Genomic DNA, 20,628 nt, shown 5'->3' with positions numbered 1-20,628 from the left:
TTTATAGTCCTTTGCGTATATACCCCGTAATGGCATGGCTGGGTCAAATGGTATTTCTAGTTCTAGATCCTTGAGGAATCACCACACTGTCTTCCACAGTGGTTGAACTAGTTTACAGTCCCACCAACCATGTAAAATTGTTCCTATTTCTCCACATCCTCTCCAGCACTTGTTGTTTCCTGAATTTCTAATGATCACCATTCTAACTGGTGTGAGATGGTACCTCATTGTGGTTTTGATTTGCATTTCTCTGATGGCCAGTGATGATGAGCATTTTTTCATGTGTCTTTTGGCTGCATAAATGTCTTCTTTTGAGAAGTGTCTGTTCATATCCTTTGCCCACTTTTTGATGGGGTTGTTTGTTTTTTTCTTGTAAATTTGATGGAGTTCATTGTAGATTCTGGATATTAGCCCTTTGTCAGATGAGTAGATTGCAAAAATTTTCTCCCATTCTGTAGGGTGCCTGTTCACTCTGATGATGGTTTCTTTTGCTGTGCAGAAGCTCTTTAGTTTAATTAGATCCCATTTGTCAATTTTGGCTTTTGTTGCCATTGCTCTTGGTGTTTTAGACATGAAGTCCTTGCCCATGCCTATGTCCTCAATGGTATTGCCTAAGTTTTCTTCTAGGGTTTTTATGGTTTTAGGTCTAACATTTAAGTCTTTAATCCATCTTGAATTAACTTTTGTATAAGGTGTAAGGAAGGGATCCAGTTTCAGCTTTCTACATATGGCTAGCCAGTTTTCCCAGCACCATTTATTAAATAGGGAATCATTTCCCCATTTCTTGTTTTTGTCAGGTTTGTCAAAGATCAGATGGTTGTAGATGTGTGGTATTATTTCTGAGGGCTCTGTTCTGTTCCATTGGTCTATATCTCTGTTTTGGTACCAGTACCATGCTGTTTTGGTTACTGTAGCCTTGTAGTATAGTTTGAAGTCAGGTAGCATGATGCCTCCAGCTTTGTTCTTTTAGCTTAGGATCGACTTGGCAATGCGTGCTCTTTTTTGGTTCCATATGAACTTGAAAGTAGTTTTTTCCAATTCTGTGAAGAAAGTCATTGGTAGCTTGATGGGGATTGCATTGAATCTATAAATTACCTTGGGCAGTACAGCCATTTTCATGATACTGATTCTTCCTACCCATGAGCATGGAATGTTCTTCCATTTGTTTGTGTCCTCTTTTATTTCGTTGAGCAGTGGTTTGTAGTTCTCCTTGAAGAGGTCCTTCAGATCCATTGTAAGTGGGATTCCTAGGTATTTTATTCTCTTTGAAGCAATTGTGAATGGGAGTTCACTCATGATTTGGCTCTCTGTTTGACTGTTATGTTGTATAAAAATGCTCGTGATTTTTGTACATTGATTTTGTATCCTGAGACTTTGCTAAAGTTGCTTATCAGCTTAAAGAGATTTTGGGCTGAGACGATGGGGTTTTGTAAATATACAATCTTGCCATCTGCAAACAGGGACAATTTGACTTCCTCTTTTCCTAATTGAATACCCTTTATTTCTTTCTCCTGCCTGATTGCCCTGGCCAGAACTTCCAACACTATGTTGAATAGGAGTGGTGAGAGAGGGCATCTTTGTCTTGTGCCGGTTTTCAAAGGGAATGCTTCCAGTTTTTGCCCATTCGGTATGATATTGGCTGTGGGTTTGTCATAGATAGCTCTTATTATTTTGAGATACGTCCCATCAATACCTAATTTATTGAGAGTTTTTAACATGAAGCGTTGTTGAATTTTGTCAAAGGCCTTTTCTGCATCTATTGAGATAATCATGTGGTTTTTGTCTTTGGTTCTGTATATATGTTGGATTACATTTATTGATTTGCGTATGTTGAACCAGCCTTGCATCCCAGAGATGAAGCCCATTTGATCATGGTGGATTAGCTTTTTGATGTGCTGCTGGATTCGGTTTGCCAGTATTTTATTGAGGATTTTTGCATCAATGTTCATCAAGGATATTGGTCTAAAATTCTCTTTTTTGGTTGTTTCTCTGCCAGGCTTTGGTATCAGGATGATGCTGGCCTCATAAAATGAGTTAGGGAGGATTCCCTCTTTTTCTATTGATTGGAATAGTTTCAGAAGGAATGGTACCAGCTCCTCTTTGTACCTCTGGTAGAATTTGGCTGTGAATCAATCTGGTCCTGGACTTTTTTTGGTTGGTAAGCTATTAATTATTGCCTCAATTTCAGCTCCTGTTATTGGTCTATTCAGAGATTCAACTTCTTCCTGGTTTAGTCTTGGGAGGATGTATGTGTCGTGGAATTTATCCATTTCTTCTAGATTGTCTAGTTTATTTGCATAGAGGTGTTTATAGTATTCTCTGATGGTAGTTTGTATTTCTGTGGGATCGGTGGTGATATCCCCTTTATCATTTTTTATTGCATCTATTTGGTTCTTCTCTCTTTTCTTCTTTATCAGTCTTGCTAACGGTCTATCAGTTTTGTTGATCTTTTCAAAAAACCAGCTGCTGGATTCATTGATTTTTTGAAAGTTTTTTTGTGTCTGTATCTCCTTCAGTTCTGCTCTGATCTTAGTTATTTCTTGCCTTCTGCTAGCATTTGAATGTGTTTGCTCTTGCTTCTCTAGTTCTTTTAATTGTGATGCTAGGGTGTCAATTTTAGATCTTTCCTGCTTTCTCTTGTGGGCATTTAGTGCTATAAATTTCCCTCTACACACTGCTTTAAATGTGTCCCAGAGATTCTGGTATGTTGTGTCTTTGTTCTCATTGGTTTCAAAGAACATCTTTATTTCTGCCCTCATTTCGTTATGTACCTAGTAGTCATTCAGGAGCAGGTTCTTCAGTTTCCATGTAGTTGAGTGGTTTTGAGTGAGTTTCTTACTTCTGAGTTCTAGTTTCATTGCACTGTAGTCTGAGAGACAGTTTGTTATAATTTCTGTTCTTTTACATTTGCTGAGGAGTGCTTTACTTCCAACTATGTGGTCAATTTTGAAATAAGTGCAATGTGGTGCGGGGAAGAATGTATATTCTGTTGATTTGGGGTGGAGAGTTCTGTAGATGTCTATTAGGTCCGCTTGATGCAGAGCCGAGTTCAATTTCTGGATATCCTTGTTAACTTTCTGTCTCATTGATCTGTCTAATGTTGACAGTGGGGTGTTAAAGTCTCCCATTATTATTGTGTGGGTGTCTAAGTCTCTTTGTAGGTCTCTAAGGACTTGCTTTATGAATCTGGATGCTCCTGTATTGGGTGCATATATATTTAGGATAGTTAGCTCCTCTTGTTGAATTGATCCCTTTACCATTATGTAATGGCCTTCTTTGTCTCTTTTGATCTTTGTTGGTTGAAAGTCTGTTTTATCAGAGACTAGGATTGCAACCCCTGCCTTTTTTTGTTTTCCATTTGCTTGGTAGATCTTCCTCCATCCCTTTATTTTGAGCCTATGTGTGTCTCTGCATGTGAGATTGGTCTCCTGAATACTGTACCCTGTTGGGTCCTGACTCTTTATCCAATTTGCCAGTCTGTGTCTTTTAATTGGAGCATTTAGTCCATTTACATTTAAGGTTAATATCGTTATGTGTGAATTTGATCCTGTCATTTTGATGTTAGCTGGTTATTTTGCTCGTTAGTTGGTGCAGTTTCTTCCTAGCCTTGATGGTCTTTACAATTTGGCATGTTTTTGCAGTGGCTGGTACCAGTTGTTCCTTTCCATGTTTAGTGCTTCCTTCAGGAGCTCTTGTAGGGCAGGCCTGGTGGTGATAAAATCTCTCAGCATTTGCTTGTCTGTAAAGGATTTTATTTCTCCTTCACTTATGAAGCTTAGTTTGGCTGGATATGAAATTCTGGGTTGAGAATTCTTTTCTTTAAGAATGTTGACTATTTGCCCCCACTCTCTTCTGGCTTGTGGAGTTTCTGCTGAGAGATCCGCTGTTAGTCTGATGGGCTTCCCTTTGAGGGTAACCTGACCTTTCTCTCTGGCTGCCCTTAACATTTTTTCCTTCATTTCTACTTTGGTGAATCTGACAATTATGTGTCTTGGAGTTGCTCTTCTCGAGGAGTATCTTTGTGGTGTTCTCTGTATTTCCTGAATTTGAATTTTGGTCTGCCTTGCTAGATTGGGGAAGTTCTCCTGGATAATATCCTGCAGAGTGTTTTCCAACTTGGTTCCATTCTCCCTGTCACTTTCAGGTACACCAATCAGACATAGATTTGGTCTTTTCACATAGTCCCATATTTCTTGGAGGCTTTGTTCGTTTTTTTTTTTTTTTTTTTTACTCTTTTTTCTCTAAACTTCTTTTCTCACTTCATGTCATTCATTTGATCTTCAATCACTGATACCCTTTCTTCCAGTTGATCAAATAGGCCACTGAAGCTTGTGCATTTGTCACATAGTTCTCGTGTCATGGTTTTCAGCTCCATCAGGTCATTTAAGGACTTCTCTACACTGGTTATTCTAGTTAGCCATTCGACTAATCTTTTTTCAAGGTTTTTAGCTTCTTTGTAATGGGTTCTAACTTCCTCCTTTAGCTCAGAGAAGTTTGATCGTCTGAAGCCTTCTTGTCTCAATTCATCAAAGTCATTCTCTGTCCAGCTTTGTTCCATTGCTGGTGAGGAGCTGCATTCCTTTCGAGGGGGAGAGGCACTCTGATTTTTAGAATTTTCAGCTTTTCTGCTCTGTTTTTTCCCCATCTTTGTGGGTTTATCTACCTTTGGTCTTTGATGATGGTGACATACAGATGGGGTTTTGGTGTGGATGTCCTTTCTGTTTGTTAGTTTTCTTTCTAACAGTCAGGACCCTCAGCTGCAGGTCTGTTGGAGTTTGCTGGAGGTCCACTCCAGACCCTGTTTGCCTGGGTGTCAGCAGTGGAGGCTGCAGAACAGTGAATATTGCTGAACAGCAAATGTTGCTGCCTGATTGTTCCTCTGGAAGCTTCATCTCAGAGGGGTTCCTGGCTGTGTGAGGTGTCAGCCTGCCCCCACTGGGTGGTACCTCCCAGGTAGGCTACTCGGGGGTCAGGGACCCACTTGAGAAGGCAGTCTGTCCATTCTCAGATCTCAAACTCCCTGCTGGGAGAACCACTACTCTCTTCAAAGCTGTCAGACAGGGACATTTAAGTCTGCAGAAGTTTCTTCTGCCTTTTGTTCAGCTATGCCCTGCTCCCAGAGGTGGAGTCTACAGAGGCAGGCAGGCCTCCTTGAGCTTCAGTGGGCTCCACCCAGTTTGAGCTTCCTGGCCACTTTGTTTACCTACTCAAGCCTCAGCGATGGTGGGCACCCCTCCTCCAGCCTTGCTGCAGCCTTGCAGTTCGATCTCAGACTGCTGTGCTAGCAATGAGCCAGGCTCCGTGGGTATGGGACCCTCCGAGCCAAGCGCAGGATATAATCTCCTGGTGTGCCATTTGCTAAGACCATTGGAAAAGTGCAGTATTAGGGTGGGAGTGACCCGATTTTCCAGGTGCCATTTGTCACAGCTTTCCTTGGCTAGAAAAGGGAATTCCCTGACCCCTTGCATTTCCCAGGTGAGGTGATGCCTGGCCCTGCTTTGGCTCACACTAGGTGGGCTGCACCCACTGTCCTGCACCCACTGTCTGACAAGCCCCAGTGAGACGAACCCGGTACCTCAGTTGGAAATGCAGAAATCCCCTGTCTTCTGCATCACTCACACTGGGAGCTGTACACTGGAGCTGTTCCTATTCAGCCATCTTGGAACCACCCCTCCCCCTAGAAAGTTTTAAATAACTCACCCCTCAATTTGCATTGACCTGCCCCTTAATTTGCAGGTAATTGAAAGAGGGTCCATGTAAGTATAAATACAGTTGCCAAGAGCATCATACTTTGCTGACTCTGGGTGCACTGCCTATGAGTTAGCTATGCTCTAAGAGGAGCAGTATGTTCAATAGAAGATTGCTAGCTAATACTACCAGCTAACCCTTGAAATCCTTTCTGGGTGAAGCCAAGAACCCTTTTTGGTTAAGTCTCGATTTGGGGTTTGCTTGTCCTGCAACAAGATTACTTGCTTATTGCAAAGGAAAGACCATGCTTTCATAATAGAAAAATATAGCAATTACCACTTTAGTGAAGAGATAACATTTAGTTTTATTACTACTGGAATAATTTGGTATCACAAACCTCTGATGTGGTGAAATATGAAGTATGCAATACCACCTATGAGACATAGTTGCCAAAACATGTAACTTGAATTTAATTAAGCCTTTAGATGTGACTTTTAGTTATATAGGAAATAGATAAGTGAGCAATCTAATGGCACAGGAAACAATCAGACAAAATCAGCAGATAACTGTCCTGGCCTATTAAAATAAATGTTGGTGAGATTGTTGTAGATTGAAGAGATTAAAAAGACATATCAACTGAATCTGATGTGTAAATATTAATTAGAGTGTGTTTAGGGAAGAATCTTTTTATAAAACACATTTAGGAAACAATTGGAGAAATTTAAACATCTACTGGGAGTTAGAAGATATTAGGAAATCATTAATGATTTGTAGATGTGAAAATGATATTGTGGCTGTATAACAAATTATATCTTGATCTTGTACCTAGAAAACCCTGAAGATTCTTCCAAAAGACTCCTAGACTTGATAAAGGACTTCAGTAAAGTTTCAGGTCACAAAATTAACATACAAAAATCAGTTGCACTTCTATACACCAACAGTGTTCAAGCTAAAAATAAAAACAAGAACTCAATCCCATCTACAATATTCACACACAAAAAAATAAAACACCTAGATATACATTTAAGCAAGGACATAAAAGAGCTCTGCAAGGAAAACTACAAGACACTGCTGAAAGAAATTGTAGATGACACAAGCAAATGAAAAAACATCCCATGCTCATGGATTAGAAGAATTAATATCAGCCAGGTGCGGTGGTTCACGCCTGTAATCCCAGCATTTTGGGAGGCCGAGGCAGGCGGATCACCTAAGGTTGGGAGTTTGAGACCAGCCTAACCAACATGGAGAAACCCCATCTCTACAAGAAATACAAAATTAGCTGGGCGTGGTGGCACATGCCTGTAATCCCAGCTATTCAGGAGGCTGAGGCAGAAGAATCACTTGAACCTGGGAGGCGGAGGTTGCAGTGAGCCAAGATTGCGCCATTGCACTCCAGCCTGGGCAACAAGAGCAAAATTCTGTCTCAAAAAAGAAGAAGAAGAAGAAGAATTAATAATATGAAAATGACCATACTGCCCAAATTAATCTACAGATTCAATGTAATTTCTATCAAATTACCAATATCATTTTTCACAGAATTAGAAATAAATTCTAAAATTCATATGGAACCAAAAAAAGAGTAAATAGTCAAAGCAATCACAAGCAAAAAGACAAAAGCCAAAGGCATCACATTACTTAACTTCAAACTATAACTACAAGGCTATAGTAACTAAAACAGCATGATACTGATACAAAAATAGACACATCAATGGAACAGAATAGATAACTCAGAAGTGAAGCTACACAGCCATAACCAACTGATCTCCAACAAAGTTGACAAAAATAAACAACGGGGAAAGGACACCCTATTCAATAAATGGTGCTGGGAAAATTAGCACCATACGCAGAAGAATATGGACCCCTATCTCTCACCATACACAAAAATTAAGTCAAGATGGATTAAAGACCTAAACATAATACCTGAAACTATAAAAATCATAGAAGGAAGCCTAGGAAAAACTCTTCAGGAGTTTGGCCTAGGGAAAGAATTTATGACTGAGACCTGAAAAACAATGCAGGAAAAAGAAAAATAGACAAATTGGACTTAATTAAACTGCACAGCTTCTGCACAGCAAAAGAAGCAATCAACAGAGTAAACAGACAACCTACAGAATGGGAGAAAATATTCACAAACAATGCATCTAACAAAGGACTAATATCCAGAATCTATAAGGAACGAAACAAATCAACAAGAAAAAAAACATAACCCCATTAAAAAGTGGGCAAAGGACATGAACAGACATTTCTCAAAAGAAGACATACGAATGTCCAACAAACACTTGAAAAAATGCTCAGCATTGCTAATTATCAGAGAAATGTAAATTAAAATCACAAGGAGAGAGATACCATCTCACAGCAGTCAGAATGGCTACTATTAAAAAGCCAAAAACTAACAGATGTTGGCAAGGATGCAGAGAAAAGAAAACGTTTATATCGTGTTGGTGGGAATTAGTACGACTCCTGTGGAAAGCAGTATGGAGATTCTTAAAGAGTTAAAAATAGAACTACCATTTGACCTAGCAATCCCACTACTGGGTATCTACTCAAAGGAAAAGAAATCGTTACATCAAAAAGACACCTGCACTGGTATGTTTATTGCAGTGCTATTCACAATAGCGAAGTCATGGACTTTGTGTCCATTAACAGATGATTGAATAAAGAAAAATATGCTATATATACACCATGGAATACTACACTGCCATAAAAAAGAATAACATCATGTATTTTGCAGCAACATAGATGGAGCTTGAGGCTATTATCCTAAATAAAATAACCCAAAAACAGAAAATCAAATTCTCATTCATAAGTGGAAGCTAAACAGTGGGTACACATGCACACACAGAGGGAAATAATAGACACAGGGACTGCAAAAGCAGGGAGGGTGGGAGGGAAATGAGAGTTGAAAAAGTACCAACTGACTACGGTGTTTACCGTTTGGGAGATGGGTACACTAGAACCCCAAACCTTACCACTACACAACATATCCAAGTAACAAACCTGCACATGTAGCACCGAACTTACAAAAATAAGTAAATACATAATCTTGAGCTTCAAAAAAAGAGAAATTATATCTTTATTCTTAGGATGTGAGTGCTGAAATATTGAGACAACATGGCATTAATGTATGTATCTTACTTTAAATGTTTTTGAAAAAATGTATGCACATATGCATGCATACAGATACATGTAATTCCTATCGAATTACTGTTCTGTCTACAGTTGTCGCATATAGATACATACAACAAAATGTTAAGAATCATTGAATCTAGGTTGTGGGTAGATGGATGCATCTCTGCTTAAAACCCATGTGTGTGGATGTTACTACTTAAGTCACAAGAAGCAGCTTCCCTAAGACTGCTCACTGTTTTCCCAGGTACTTATTGCACCCCAGAAAAGAAGATCTGTGCTCATTTTGTGGGGTCTCTCCTCTGACTATGCCCAACGATCAACCAAATCAATCTTAAAAGAACAAAATATCCACTTCATATTCATGCCTGCCAGAGCTGTTAATTTGTTCTTGGCACAGATACAAAAATAAATATACTGTTTCTTCTTTTATCTCTTGTCCTTAGAAGATGGATTTAAATGAGTAAATTTTTTTTGCCTGTATTTTCTCTGGTTAGGTCCACTGATGTAACATAGTACTGTGGATCATCATCTTTACTACACTTAACTTTGGTACAACTACTTACACACCACACATTTTCGCCCCCCAAGGCTTTATGTATGACTCTGTCTCTTCTATAGTAGATGAATAATTCTTTTTTCTTAAGCTGATCTACCTGCTTGTTGCATGCTAACTAAAAGATCTACAGTATTTTCAGTGGTTCAATATGTTAAGGTTAGGCTGATGATTTGAATCAACAATAGAAATTAACATTTAGGAGAAGGGGCAACTGATAGGCTCAGTCAGAATTTCGGGCCAGCAAAGGCTGTTGTGATAGGGTCAAGGGAAGGGTCCCTTTACATCACATTCAACAAGTGGCCAATCCTGCTGGCGCAGACAAGGAGGCTGCTCAGCAACTGACGGGAAAATGGGGGTAGCGGGCTGGGCACGCGCTCGGGAGTCTGCAGGCGCCATGGGCAGAGTGAGGAACCGCGCCACTGCTCAGCGGCGGAGGCGAAAGCGGCCCGGGGATCCTCCCGCCGCCTGCGCGGCCATCGCGGTCATGGGCGCCAGCCGCGCGCAGTGCCCCCGGGTCCAAGTCGGGGTCGGGAGCCACGCGGCGGCCAAGAGGTGGCTGGGAAAGTTGCGGCGGAAGCGCCGGTGGCGGCGGGTCCGGGAGGCGGGCTCCAGAGATCCGCTGCCCTCCGCGCCACTCCCGGACCCGCCGGCGCCCGCCGAGTCCCCTAAGGAGCTGGACCTGGGCGCACAGCGGGAGCGCTGGGAGACGTTCAGGAAACTGTGGGGCCTCAGCTGCGAGGGCGCCGCCAAGGTCCTGCTGGACACCTTCGAGTACCCGGGCCTCGTGCATCACACCGGGGGCTGCCACTGCGGCGCGGTCCGCTTTGCGGTCTGGGCCCCTGCAGATCTGCGCGTCGTGGATTGCAGCTGCAGGCTGTGCAGGAAGAAGCAGCACCGCCACTTCCTCGTCCCGGCCTCGCGCTTCACGCTGCTCCAGGGCGCAGAAAGCATCGTCACCTATCGGTCCAACACGCACCCGGCGCTGCACAGCTTCTGCAGCAGGTGCGGGGTGCAGAGTTTCCACGCAGCTGTCTCTGACCCCCGCGTGTACGGCGTCGCCCCGCACTGCCTGGACGAGGGCACCGTGCGCAGCGTGGTCATCGAGGAGGTCGGCGGTGGCGACCCGGGGGAGGAGGCCGCCGAGGAGCACAAGGCCATCCACAAGACGTCCTCCCAGTCAGCCCCTGCCTGTCCCCGCGAACAGGAGCAGTGATTGGGGCCGCAAGCCCGCCTGAAACCGGCCCGGGCGGCCCTGCGGGGAGCGTCCGAGTACCTGCACAGATCCCATGCTGTGAAAGAGGTGTTTCTGGCCTGGTCAAACCGCGGATTCCCTTCCAGTATTTGCCCTTCCCCTCCGCTAGTTTTCAGTGAACTCGCTTACGATCCAAATCTTGAACACACCTTTGTCTGCGTAGTACAACGTTAATCTTGCAATTCGATAAGGAAGAAGAGTGTCTCTGATTTTTCAAACCATCCATTGTATCTCTCGCTTTTACTGTTCTGCCTACAGTTGTCACAAATCACCTGCAGATGATTCCTGTGTACTGTACGTTCCTGGTGCTATTGTGAACAGGCTTGTTGTTTTCAGCGCTTTGCGTCTGGTGTGTAGGACGGCAACGCACAAACAGTTTGTAAACATGTGCTAGGACGTCTTCCATTCATTATCGTGTGTGTGCGACGTGTGTGTTTTAGATAGACATTCCCGTTTGCACTACTTAGTCCAGTTATTTAGTGTTTTTTATATGATATGTTTTAAGATTCATTAGTATTACATACCTCATTGCTCTTATTAGACGAATGATGTTAGTATTTTCCTCAGTTTTGTTTTAGAAACTGTCTCTGGGAAAGGAGATGGGAGACAGGAATGAGAAACGTCTGTGTGCTGTATGCCCTCTTTAATCTTTCTAAATACCTATCTTACACATGTGTAAGTATTCAGAAATCAGTAAATATTTAATAATAGAAAAGTATGTATTTCTATGCTGTATATTACAAAACCAACTCTAATTTATATGTAATTCTTGATATCTGAAATTTTTATCAAACAATCAGTGGTGGGTTCAATAATACATATCAATATTATCATTTTATGGCTTCATAGAATTAAAAAATATGGATCTTTCATAATTTATGTAATCAACCTCCTCTGATGGATGTTTAGCTTTTTGCCAACTTTCAGTGTAATAATAATATTTCAAAGGAGCAAACTTCTAATAAATGTCTGCATTGTTCTACTACTTTGGTAAAAGGGCCTGGATACTCTTTCCATATGTCTTTTACTTGCTGTCTGTCTCTCCTCTGTACATGTTTCATTGGATGTTGAATTGTTTAACTTGACTTACCTTTTCAACGAAGGGAAAAGAGATCAATTAAGTAAGTTTGTGTTTCCATGTATATGAGAGATGACATGGCTGTGCCTCACATAGAGATGCTACCACCTTTCAATTCATACCTCTTCTTTTCCATCTTCCCCTACCCCTCCCTAAAGGGAAGGTTTTTGTGACCTGGATTCTCCAACATGTTGCTCTACTCCCCAAGATTCCTCCTTTGTTCTTTGGAATAGCTTGTCCCAGTCCTTCTCCACCTAGGGATTGAGTTGAGGTAGGGAGGGAGAGAGGAAGGGAGAACATGAACATGCATATATGCCTTAGGTGGTTCAGTCATATTGGTGGTCAGAAAATACCAAATTGCACTGAGTTACACCTATATTACACTCCATTGCATAGAATAGATCCAGAGGGATGGAAAAAAATGACTCAAGATGTCATGCTTCTGCCATGTCAGTGTTTCTGTCCAAAGAAATGTGTATATATAATTTCTCTCTTTTTCTGAGAATGACTTTTAAAGCGTGTTCTGATAATTTTTGCTTCTCTAAGCCATGTGCAAATCATTCATCAGTATGGTTAAAGACTCATGTTCAAGAGTGCCAAGCACCCTTTTAACTTGGCATACAGTTTAAGCATGCTAGGCTGGTTTCTGTGTGTGAGAATGCAAGCAGAGGACTGTTGTGCTGGTGAGAAGGAATGGGAGGGGGGCTAAAACCTGAGAAAGAACAAGCTGTTGGGGAAGGGGATGACTGAGTAAGAACTGGAGATAAAGAGAAGCAATGAGCAGCTTATATCCAGCAAGGAATATAGGGGAAAGCAAGAGGTGTTTAAGGGAGTCTTTGGGGGATTTTACCACAGGTTGCAGGAAGTCAGTGTTTTCCCCTGTATTTCCAAAGGAGGCTTTAAAGTTAATGTTACTTTATGTGTTAGCTGTCTTTTTTTCTATTGCACAGAAGTATATCTTACACTTCAAAATTGTGAATGAATGTTTGTGAGCCATTAGTGATCATGGACCCTGACAGTGGCCACTGTGCCATGCTTCAGACATCTCTTACTTCAAGGAAAGAGCAAGGGCTGAAAACCCAACTCTTCTATACACTACTGTCCAGCTTTGTAAAATCTGTCAAAATACAAAAAATTAGCCAGGTGTGGTGGCGGACGCCTGTAATCCCAGCTACTCAGGAGGCTGAGGCAGGAGAATTGCTTGAACCCGGGAGGCGGAGGTTGCAGTGAGCCGAGATTGCGCCATTGCACTCCAGCCTGGGTGACAGAGCAGGACTCTGTCTCAAAAAAGAAAAAAATCTATAAAAGCCCACCCTCATCTTCATTGTGAGGATGAAATGAGGGCGTGTGTATAATCTGCTGGTACAGTGGCTAACGCCCAGCAGGCACTCAAGAATTTGCTATGATGGTTGCTCTTATTAGGTGACGACACTGATAAATAGAACCAAGGGTCATGATTGCACTCTATCCTAGGATTTAGATACTTTCATGGATACCCTCTCAGGTGCGATGTTTTTGGACACTTAAAGTGAGAGTTACATCAATCCAGTGACAGGGTAGAAGGAGTAATAGGAAGTAAATCCGTAGGGTGCTGCATGATCTTTCTCCTCTTAATGGATTTATCAGACAACATCCACTGTTTCTTCCCCATCCACATTCATCCAAGCTGTGACAGGGGAATCACCATAGATGGAACCTCATCCTCTCCCACCTCATACCTTATTCTCTGCCTAGCCTTCCTCCACTTTATGCCTCCTGGCTGCCCAGCACTGTTTTCCATGCTAAGATAGAACAGTGAACAAAAAACACAGTCTCTAGGTCCTTATCACTTCCATTTAGCGAATGAGAAAGCCTCCAAATACAGTGTGACTAGGAAAAAGTGGGGTGCTGTGGGAGCACAGAAAAGAGGCCAGTTAATAAGTTTATTCTTGGGCCAGTTAATAAACTTATTTGGACCTCAGTTTTAGTGTCCTCATGTCTAAAATTGTTATGATAATAACACTCATCTCCTAATCTTGTCCTCTCTCCAGGATGAGATACCCAGGAACCTAAAGAGACCGGCCATGTTCTAGGTGAAACCATTAGCTCTGTGTTCTGTGTTAGTCACAAGTCAGCATGGAGGGGAAGTATTACAGGATCCCTGGGAACCTGGTCTACCCTGGGGTCATAGGTAAGGAAATGGGAGGTGGGCGCAGGGTTGGTGCCATTTCCATCTTCTCATCTGTATCTTCACATCTACTGAAAAGGCTTCTTTTATTTATTAGGTGTTCTGCACTATGAGGACTTATAATTACATTGTTAGGAAACTAAAGTTAGTCCTCGCGGGCTATGCTATAGAAGGTGGTACCAGCAGTAGTATATCGCCCTCCAGTGGACGTTATAAGTGTGGCACATTGTTGGATGATTTTACTTTAACACTTGAGAAATTCATAGGGAATGGGATGACGCTTGCTTCCTCAGAATCTCTGGGAAAGAAGCCCAGTAGTTAGGATGCTTTCCTCTATAATAAGCATTCTAGGAATTACAACCAGGAAGAATAGAATCAAGAAGAGAAAGAGGCACTGTTTTTTTCTGTGTCCTTTCTGTGAAATAGGACATCTTTCATAAAATCATTGCTCCCAAATTTTATTTCCTTGCTAAATAAAATCCTCGACTATTTGAATATTAAGAATACAACCTACATCAGTGAATTTCCAGCATCTAGTCATGTCCGATCATGCAGCTTTGACTGTGATATATGAATAGGAAATTGGCATGGATTCATTTTTTTCTAACTGTTTTTTATCCCCATCCTATGAACTGAGCCCTCCAGCTGTCATAGTGTCTTTCCTCACACTGGTATGGCAGGTACTGAAGTAGGCTCCTGGGTATAGAAATGAGTAAGGCATCCTTGATCTCAGTCCTTGTGGAGCTCATGGTCTGTTGAGGAAGACAACAAAACAAGAAACTACAACAAACAGTGATAGGTGCTCATAGCAGTAGGGGAATTCAAGATGTTCTGACAGTATATATCAAGATGGAGGCAAGATATAGCCTTTCAAAAGAAGAGACACGTTATCTGAGATATAGCAAATAAATAGGAGTTAGGTGAAAAGCAGAACTAGAATTTTCCAGAGAGTGGAATAATATATATGAGGTCTTAGAAGCTGGAGAGAGTGTGACATACATGAGGATCAGACTTCTATCCTGGCCCCAGTACCAGATCATAAATTACATTTGTTTAATTTCTGTTTTCTGTGAGATATTTGAAGGCAAGGACACTACCCAATTCTTTGTGAATCCCAAGTGCCCCATACATCATTTGACATATCATTATCCAATAAATATCTGTGTATGCATAAGCTAAGAATACTCACTGTGCACCAGTTACTGAAGTAGAGCTTCTATTGGGGTTTTATAACTTCCAGAATTATACTTATTTAGAAAGCACATAACTTAAAATATAGCTATTTCCCGCCAATGGTGGGAAATTCTGAAAAAATGTATTTACGGTTTGAGTAAAAAGAAGTGGGGGAAACAATTAGCCAGTGTTTTTGAAAATTTTGAAGCATTCATTGCACATACACATTAATATGTCCATGCATTAACCTGTTTAAAAATGAATAAATAAAATTGATTAACTCTATTGTAGTTATGTGCTTGAATGCCTATTTACGTACATGCATGTACAAATATATATCCTTGAATATGCATGGAGCATGCATTGAAGTTTGTAAAGAAACACATTCTAAGTAAACATTAGCTATATATTCTCACACATATGTACTCGTAGAAATGGGCTAGCTCCTCCACCCCTTCATCCCCTCCTCAGTTTGCCCTTTCCCGTTCCCTTCAAGGCCTTATATCCCATTTTCTCTAACCATCCCTTCTGATGTCACTTGCAATGCCCACTGCTCTGGAACCACTAGTCAGTGCTGGGAGACCAGGTCATTTGGTGTGCATGGGATGCGGCAGGAGTTGAAGGTATTGGCCAGATATATACTGGTAAATACCTAGCAAGCATCTCTCCAAGTGTAGTTCTAGCATGAATTTGGGGTTTTAACTTGTTTATGTTAACAAGTAAGAGTCATATAACAAAGAACCATATCAGAACTTCATTTATTCATCAAGAACTTCACTTATTCATCAATGACTCTAGTGACTTCTTTGGCAAACCGAACAATAGTCTTTAAATACAAAAATAATAGCTCCTCAATTTTCTATGCTATTCTATTCACAATGTAGTGGCTACAGACACAAAACGCATTAAAGTTTAATCAGCATTATTAACATTTTCTACATCATTTCATTAATTCTAGTCTATCAACATAACAACAAATGAAGGCCTGATTTCTGGGTGCTGTAAATTCCCCCACCATGGTTTACTTCAAGCTACCAATGTGAAGTCACTGAATACACACCTGAGACCAGATGAGCAGGGGCATACTATTCCACAACACTTCCACGGTACAGATGAAAAACACAAATCCCTTCAAGAACACAGAGAATAGTAAAATGTAATAAGACAAATAGGAGCCCCATTCATTTTGAGTATTTTATCTTTGTTTGTTTTTTTCTTTTTTTTTTGAGACGGAGTCTCGCTCTGTCGCCTAGGCTGGAGTGCAGTGGCAGGATCTCGGCTCACTGCAAGCTCCGCCTCCTGGGTTCATGCCATTCTCCTGTCTCAGCCTCCTGAGTAGCTGGGACTACAGGCGCCTGCCACCACGGCCAGCTAATTTTTTTGTATTTTTAGTAGAGACAGGGTTTCACTGTGTTAGCCGGGATGGTCTCGATCTCCTGACCTCGTGATCCGCCCTCCTGAGCCTCCCAAAGTGCTGGGATTACAGGCGTGAGCCACCGCGCCTGGCCTCTTTGTTGTTAATATAATTTATTTTATTGTAAGTTCATATAATTTAATTTTTAATCATCAGCTCTAGTGAGTTGGTATGAGCTGCCTGCAGCAGACTGCTGGCTTCTCTCCACAGATTCATGTAACCCTGAGACAAAACCGAACCAGTCCATCACAAAGATGACCCTACCTTCTACACTCCCCCTCCAACTGACTCCCAGGACTAAAATTACAACCCAGTTTCCCTAACATTACCTTTCCTTTAAATCTTAAGTCCCTTGCCCTAAATGTAAAGTTCTTAGTTTCCAGGAATCCCTGGCTCCAATCAGTCACCATCATCTTTGGGTATGTTTTACCAGGGCAGAAACTCTAGTATGCTTGGTGAACTGTTCTTCTCTGTGGTCTCAATTAACCCTTTTCTCTGCAGGAGCAGTTCTTTGACTTCATGGCAAAAGAATGTTAAAGGAGCCCTTGGTAATATTCTATTGCTTGGATTTGAATGAGGGAGGAATGGAGAGGAAAGAGAAAGAAGGAGGGAGGGTGGGAGAGGGAGAGAGAGAGTAGGAAGTAGGGAGAAAAGAAAGGAGGGAAGGAGAGAGAGAGAGAGAGAAAGGCTGGAAGTAGGCTGGATGTTACTATTCCTGACACCTGTAATCTTAGTATTTCTGGGCTTGAAATTCTTTTTTATGCAAATCCTTCTTTCTTTCTGAGTGAGAACTGTACTTTTTAATAAAAATTCTGTAACTGTAAGGATTGCATTAGATAGTACATGTGAAACGTTTAGAAAAGTAGCCCCAGGTATGTCTTAAGTACTGGAATCAGAGTGCCTAGGTCTGAATCATAACCTGTTCTTTTACTGGCTAGGTATTTCTAGGCAAGTTCATTAGCCTCTGAGTCTCAGGTTTCTTTATATGTAAATGGGGTATAAAACAGTATCTACCTTATATTGTTGCTGTATGCATTAAAATGGATGTTGAAACATAGTCATCTCTCATCTCAGGATATCTTGAATTCCCCTACTGCTATGAGCACCTATCACCTGTCATCCTAACAATGATTATTTCTGACCCTAGTGGCTAGCACCTTACCAATCTACTATGTTGCTAGACTGCATGTTTCCTGGTGCTAGCTAGACCATCACATTGTTAGATCAATATTTAATCTACTCTAAGGATTTCTGTTTGTCCTGTTTGTATGGATCAGGTTGTATTTAATTACTTTCCACTCCCATTTTCTGACCATAAAAGTATAGTTGAGTAATAATGCCTAATCTATACCAATAGCTCTGTGCTAATCTTTGATGCTCACATAATGTACCAGACTAATAATACTCTGATTCTACTGTGTACAGGAGTCATTTCTCATCTTCCTGGTAACCCTGAAAGGTGGATTTTATTATCTCTAATTTACACAAGGGTAAATAAGCTCAGAGGAGTGCAAGATCATGTCCAGAGTCACAAAACCAGTAAGTGATGATCAAGGGTATTTATGAATCTAGATTCCATTCCCTGCACTGTAGCTCAAACTGTCTTGAGTTCTACCAGTGTAAAAGGTCAAATCGCATTGTCTTCCCAACAAGGCTATATGATCATTGAAGGCAGAGAATGATTTAGCATTCCCTTGTACCTCTGGTACCCAATTTAATGTTAACCCCATAATAAGTATGCATAAAATACCTGGTGACTAGTTCATGAGGACTCAGTTTGTATTTAAAATTCAACATAATTTGACAAGGCTGAATCTGTAATGATATCACAGCTAGAGAAAGAATGTATTACTCAGACGTTCTCTCCATCAAAGTGTTTTTCTGCTCTCAGAAGCTGTGTGAGTTGGTGAAAGAGACTTGAAGCAATAGCTATTTAATCAGATATTTGTTCCCAAAATTCAAGAATCTTTATACTGTTTTACTTATATAATCGTATATTTAATTCAAAAATATCACTTGCTATTAATTACTTCCATAAGATAAATAAGAGGATATTATGTTGTTTGCTTTCATGTATGAAATTCATCTGCAATTTGCTAAACTCCTATCTCACAATAATTAATCCTCAAATACTGTTTAGTGAGCCTTGTTGCGCATTTGTTTGTTTGTTTTCTTTCTCTTTGAACTAGAATACCAACTTTCATAGAGCAGGGACATTTACTCAAGGAACAGTCTCAGTTTTCTTCACTGCTAAATTCCCAGCACCTGGAGGGATAGCTAATCATATTAAGTGAATAATAACTACTTATTGCATGAGTAATCTAATCTATGAACCAGCCTTGGACACAAAGTCCATCCTAAACAGGGCTCCTTTCTGAATTCTGAGTACCATGGAAAGTGGCCAAGGTAAGCTTCAGGGAGTCCCAGAGTCTAGTAAAGCCAATACAACTAAGACTGCAGGCTTCTGGATTCAAGCAGATCTAGAGGCTTCTGTCTCTCTCACTTGCAAGTTGTGTAACATCAGCATTGCTTTAGAACCACTCTTAGCCTGCCACCTCCTCTGTATGGTTCTTATATAAAACTCACAAATGCTCTCATTCATTTACTTAAGAACCATTTATTGAATGTCCTCTATGTGCCTGGCACTGTCATGGGTGCTGGGAATAAAAAGAGGAATAAACAAGAATAAATACATTTCCTGGCCTCTGGAAGCTCACAGTTCAGTTAATAAGACATACACGTTACCACTGTTTACAGCACAATGGGATTAGGGCTAAAATCAACATATTATGGCTTGCTACTGGCAGATATAGTAAGGAAAGCTTTTGTTGTTCACATTCCAGTCTTTCTGCCAATAAAGCCTTATACCTTTAAAAGGCCTGAGACCTGCCTCTTGAATTGTCTGTGTATAAAATTTAATATGGCAGAGAGAACGAGAAATTATTTCTGGTTCAGCTGTATCCAAGTGTGGCTCAAAAATGCAAATGGAAACAGACATGGCAAAAGTCACAATGGAGCAAAATATATCTTCCTCTGTGGAGATTCTCATCAACGTTGGCATATGAGTAGTATTCATAGACCTCTAGGATGCAAGAAAGGATCTTCAAAATAAGCACCATCGCTTTGGAGCAGAAGCAGCTGAGGCCTGATTCAGCTCTGCACAAGAAAAATGTGCTGAGACTGCTCTGGTTGGATGTGGTTATGGAGTTTTTAAGGCACAGAGATGACTCAGATGGCATCCCTGTCCTCTGGGAGTTCACACTCTTAACATTCAGAAACATAAACAGATAATCTCAAGGAGTGCATATTTTTCTTTCCCAGCCTACCCTGAGAGATATTTATCAATTCCTACCTTCTCTGCTTTCTACAGATGAGCAAACAGGGTAGTTTCAGTAACTACCCTGTTCAGTAACTTGGGTAGTAGGTAATGGAGCAGGGGTTTGCATCCATATTTGTCTGTCTCCAAAGCCAGACCTCTGTCCACTCACTATGACAACAGTTCATGTATACTGTACTTGCTGAAATATACCTGCCCTTCCTGATGAGACACGTGTGATGTTTCCAATAGAGTTCATGCCTAAAAAATCTCAGCACTCAGCAGAAAAGAGCATCGCTGTAAAGTGCTAGGAAAGAGCTCAAAATTGCTGCTCTGAAGCCAACAGGCTGGGATCAACTATTTCACTTTATGGTGAGTCTGAAAGGAGAAGGAAGCATGATGGAAAGTGAAAGCAGAGCCAGGGGAAGTGCACCTTTAAGTTCCAAATGAAAACAGATGGCCTTGTTGTAGGCGTGAACTTGGAATAAACTGCACAGAGCATTGGAATCAGGCTGATCCAGTGATGAAAACTGACCACACTGCTATTTAGCTCTGTGTCCCTGACCAAGTTAAACTTTTGTACAGCTTGATCACACCCACACACCCTCAGCCTGGTTTTTAGAGGCCTTCCTCTGTGTTTCCAGTGACTCATCTTCTCAGCCCTGTCAGTATTTTCATCAAAATGTTTGGCAATTACATTTCTGTATAACTGTCTGCCCACTAGACTAAAAGCACTTTGTAGCCTTGGCTTGGTTCTTCTCCATGTCCAAAAAGCCCAGTCATGTTCAGTAAATGTTTACTGTGTGACCCACCCCTCAGTAAAGGATAGCTAGTATTCTACCACTGCATTCAAAC

General features: G+C 41.2%; 1 protein-coding gene and 1 long non-coding RNA gene across 2 annotated transcripts in view; one reads left to right on the top strand and one right to left on the bottom strand.

Annotated features, from left to right (window-relative positions):
* Positions 1–20,628, bottom strand: part of LOC134729803 (uncharacterized) — a 242,926-nt gene that overhangs the window by 13,752 nt on the left and 208,546 nt on the right. The gene's annotated exons all lie outside the window — the stretch shown is intronic.
* Positions 8,545–11,642, top strand: CENPVL3 (centromere protein V like 3). The gene has a single exon (XM_024927252.4). The coding sequence runs from the start codon at positions 9,723–9,725 to the stop codon at positions 10,584–10,586; it is 864 nt and encodes a 287-aa protein (XP_024783020.2). The 5' UTR covers positions 8,545–9,722; the 3' UTR covers positions 10,587–11,642.

Source organism: Pan paniscus, chromosome X (assembly GCF_029289425.2).
Source record: "Pan paniscus chromosome X, NHGRI_mPanPan1-v2.0_pri, whole genome shotgun sequence".
In the NCBI taxonomy this organism is placed as follows: domain Eukaryota; kingdom Metazoa; phylum Chordata; class Mammalia; order Primates; family Hominidae; genus Pan; species Pan paniscus.
The sequence above is the reverse complement of the archived record's forward strand: the minus strand, read 5'-3'. Positions and strand labels throughout refer to the sequence as shown.

Coding starts and splice junctions, on each gene's coding strand:
- CENPVL3 (XM_024927252.4), top strand. CDS start 9,723: ATGGGGGTAGCGGGCTGGGCACGCGCTCGGGAGTCTGCAGGCGCCATG.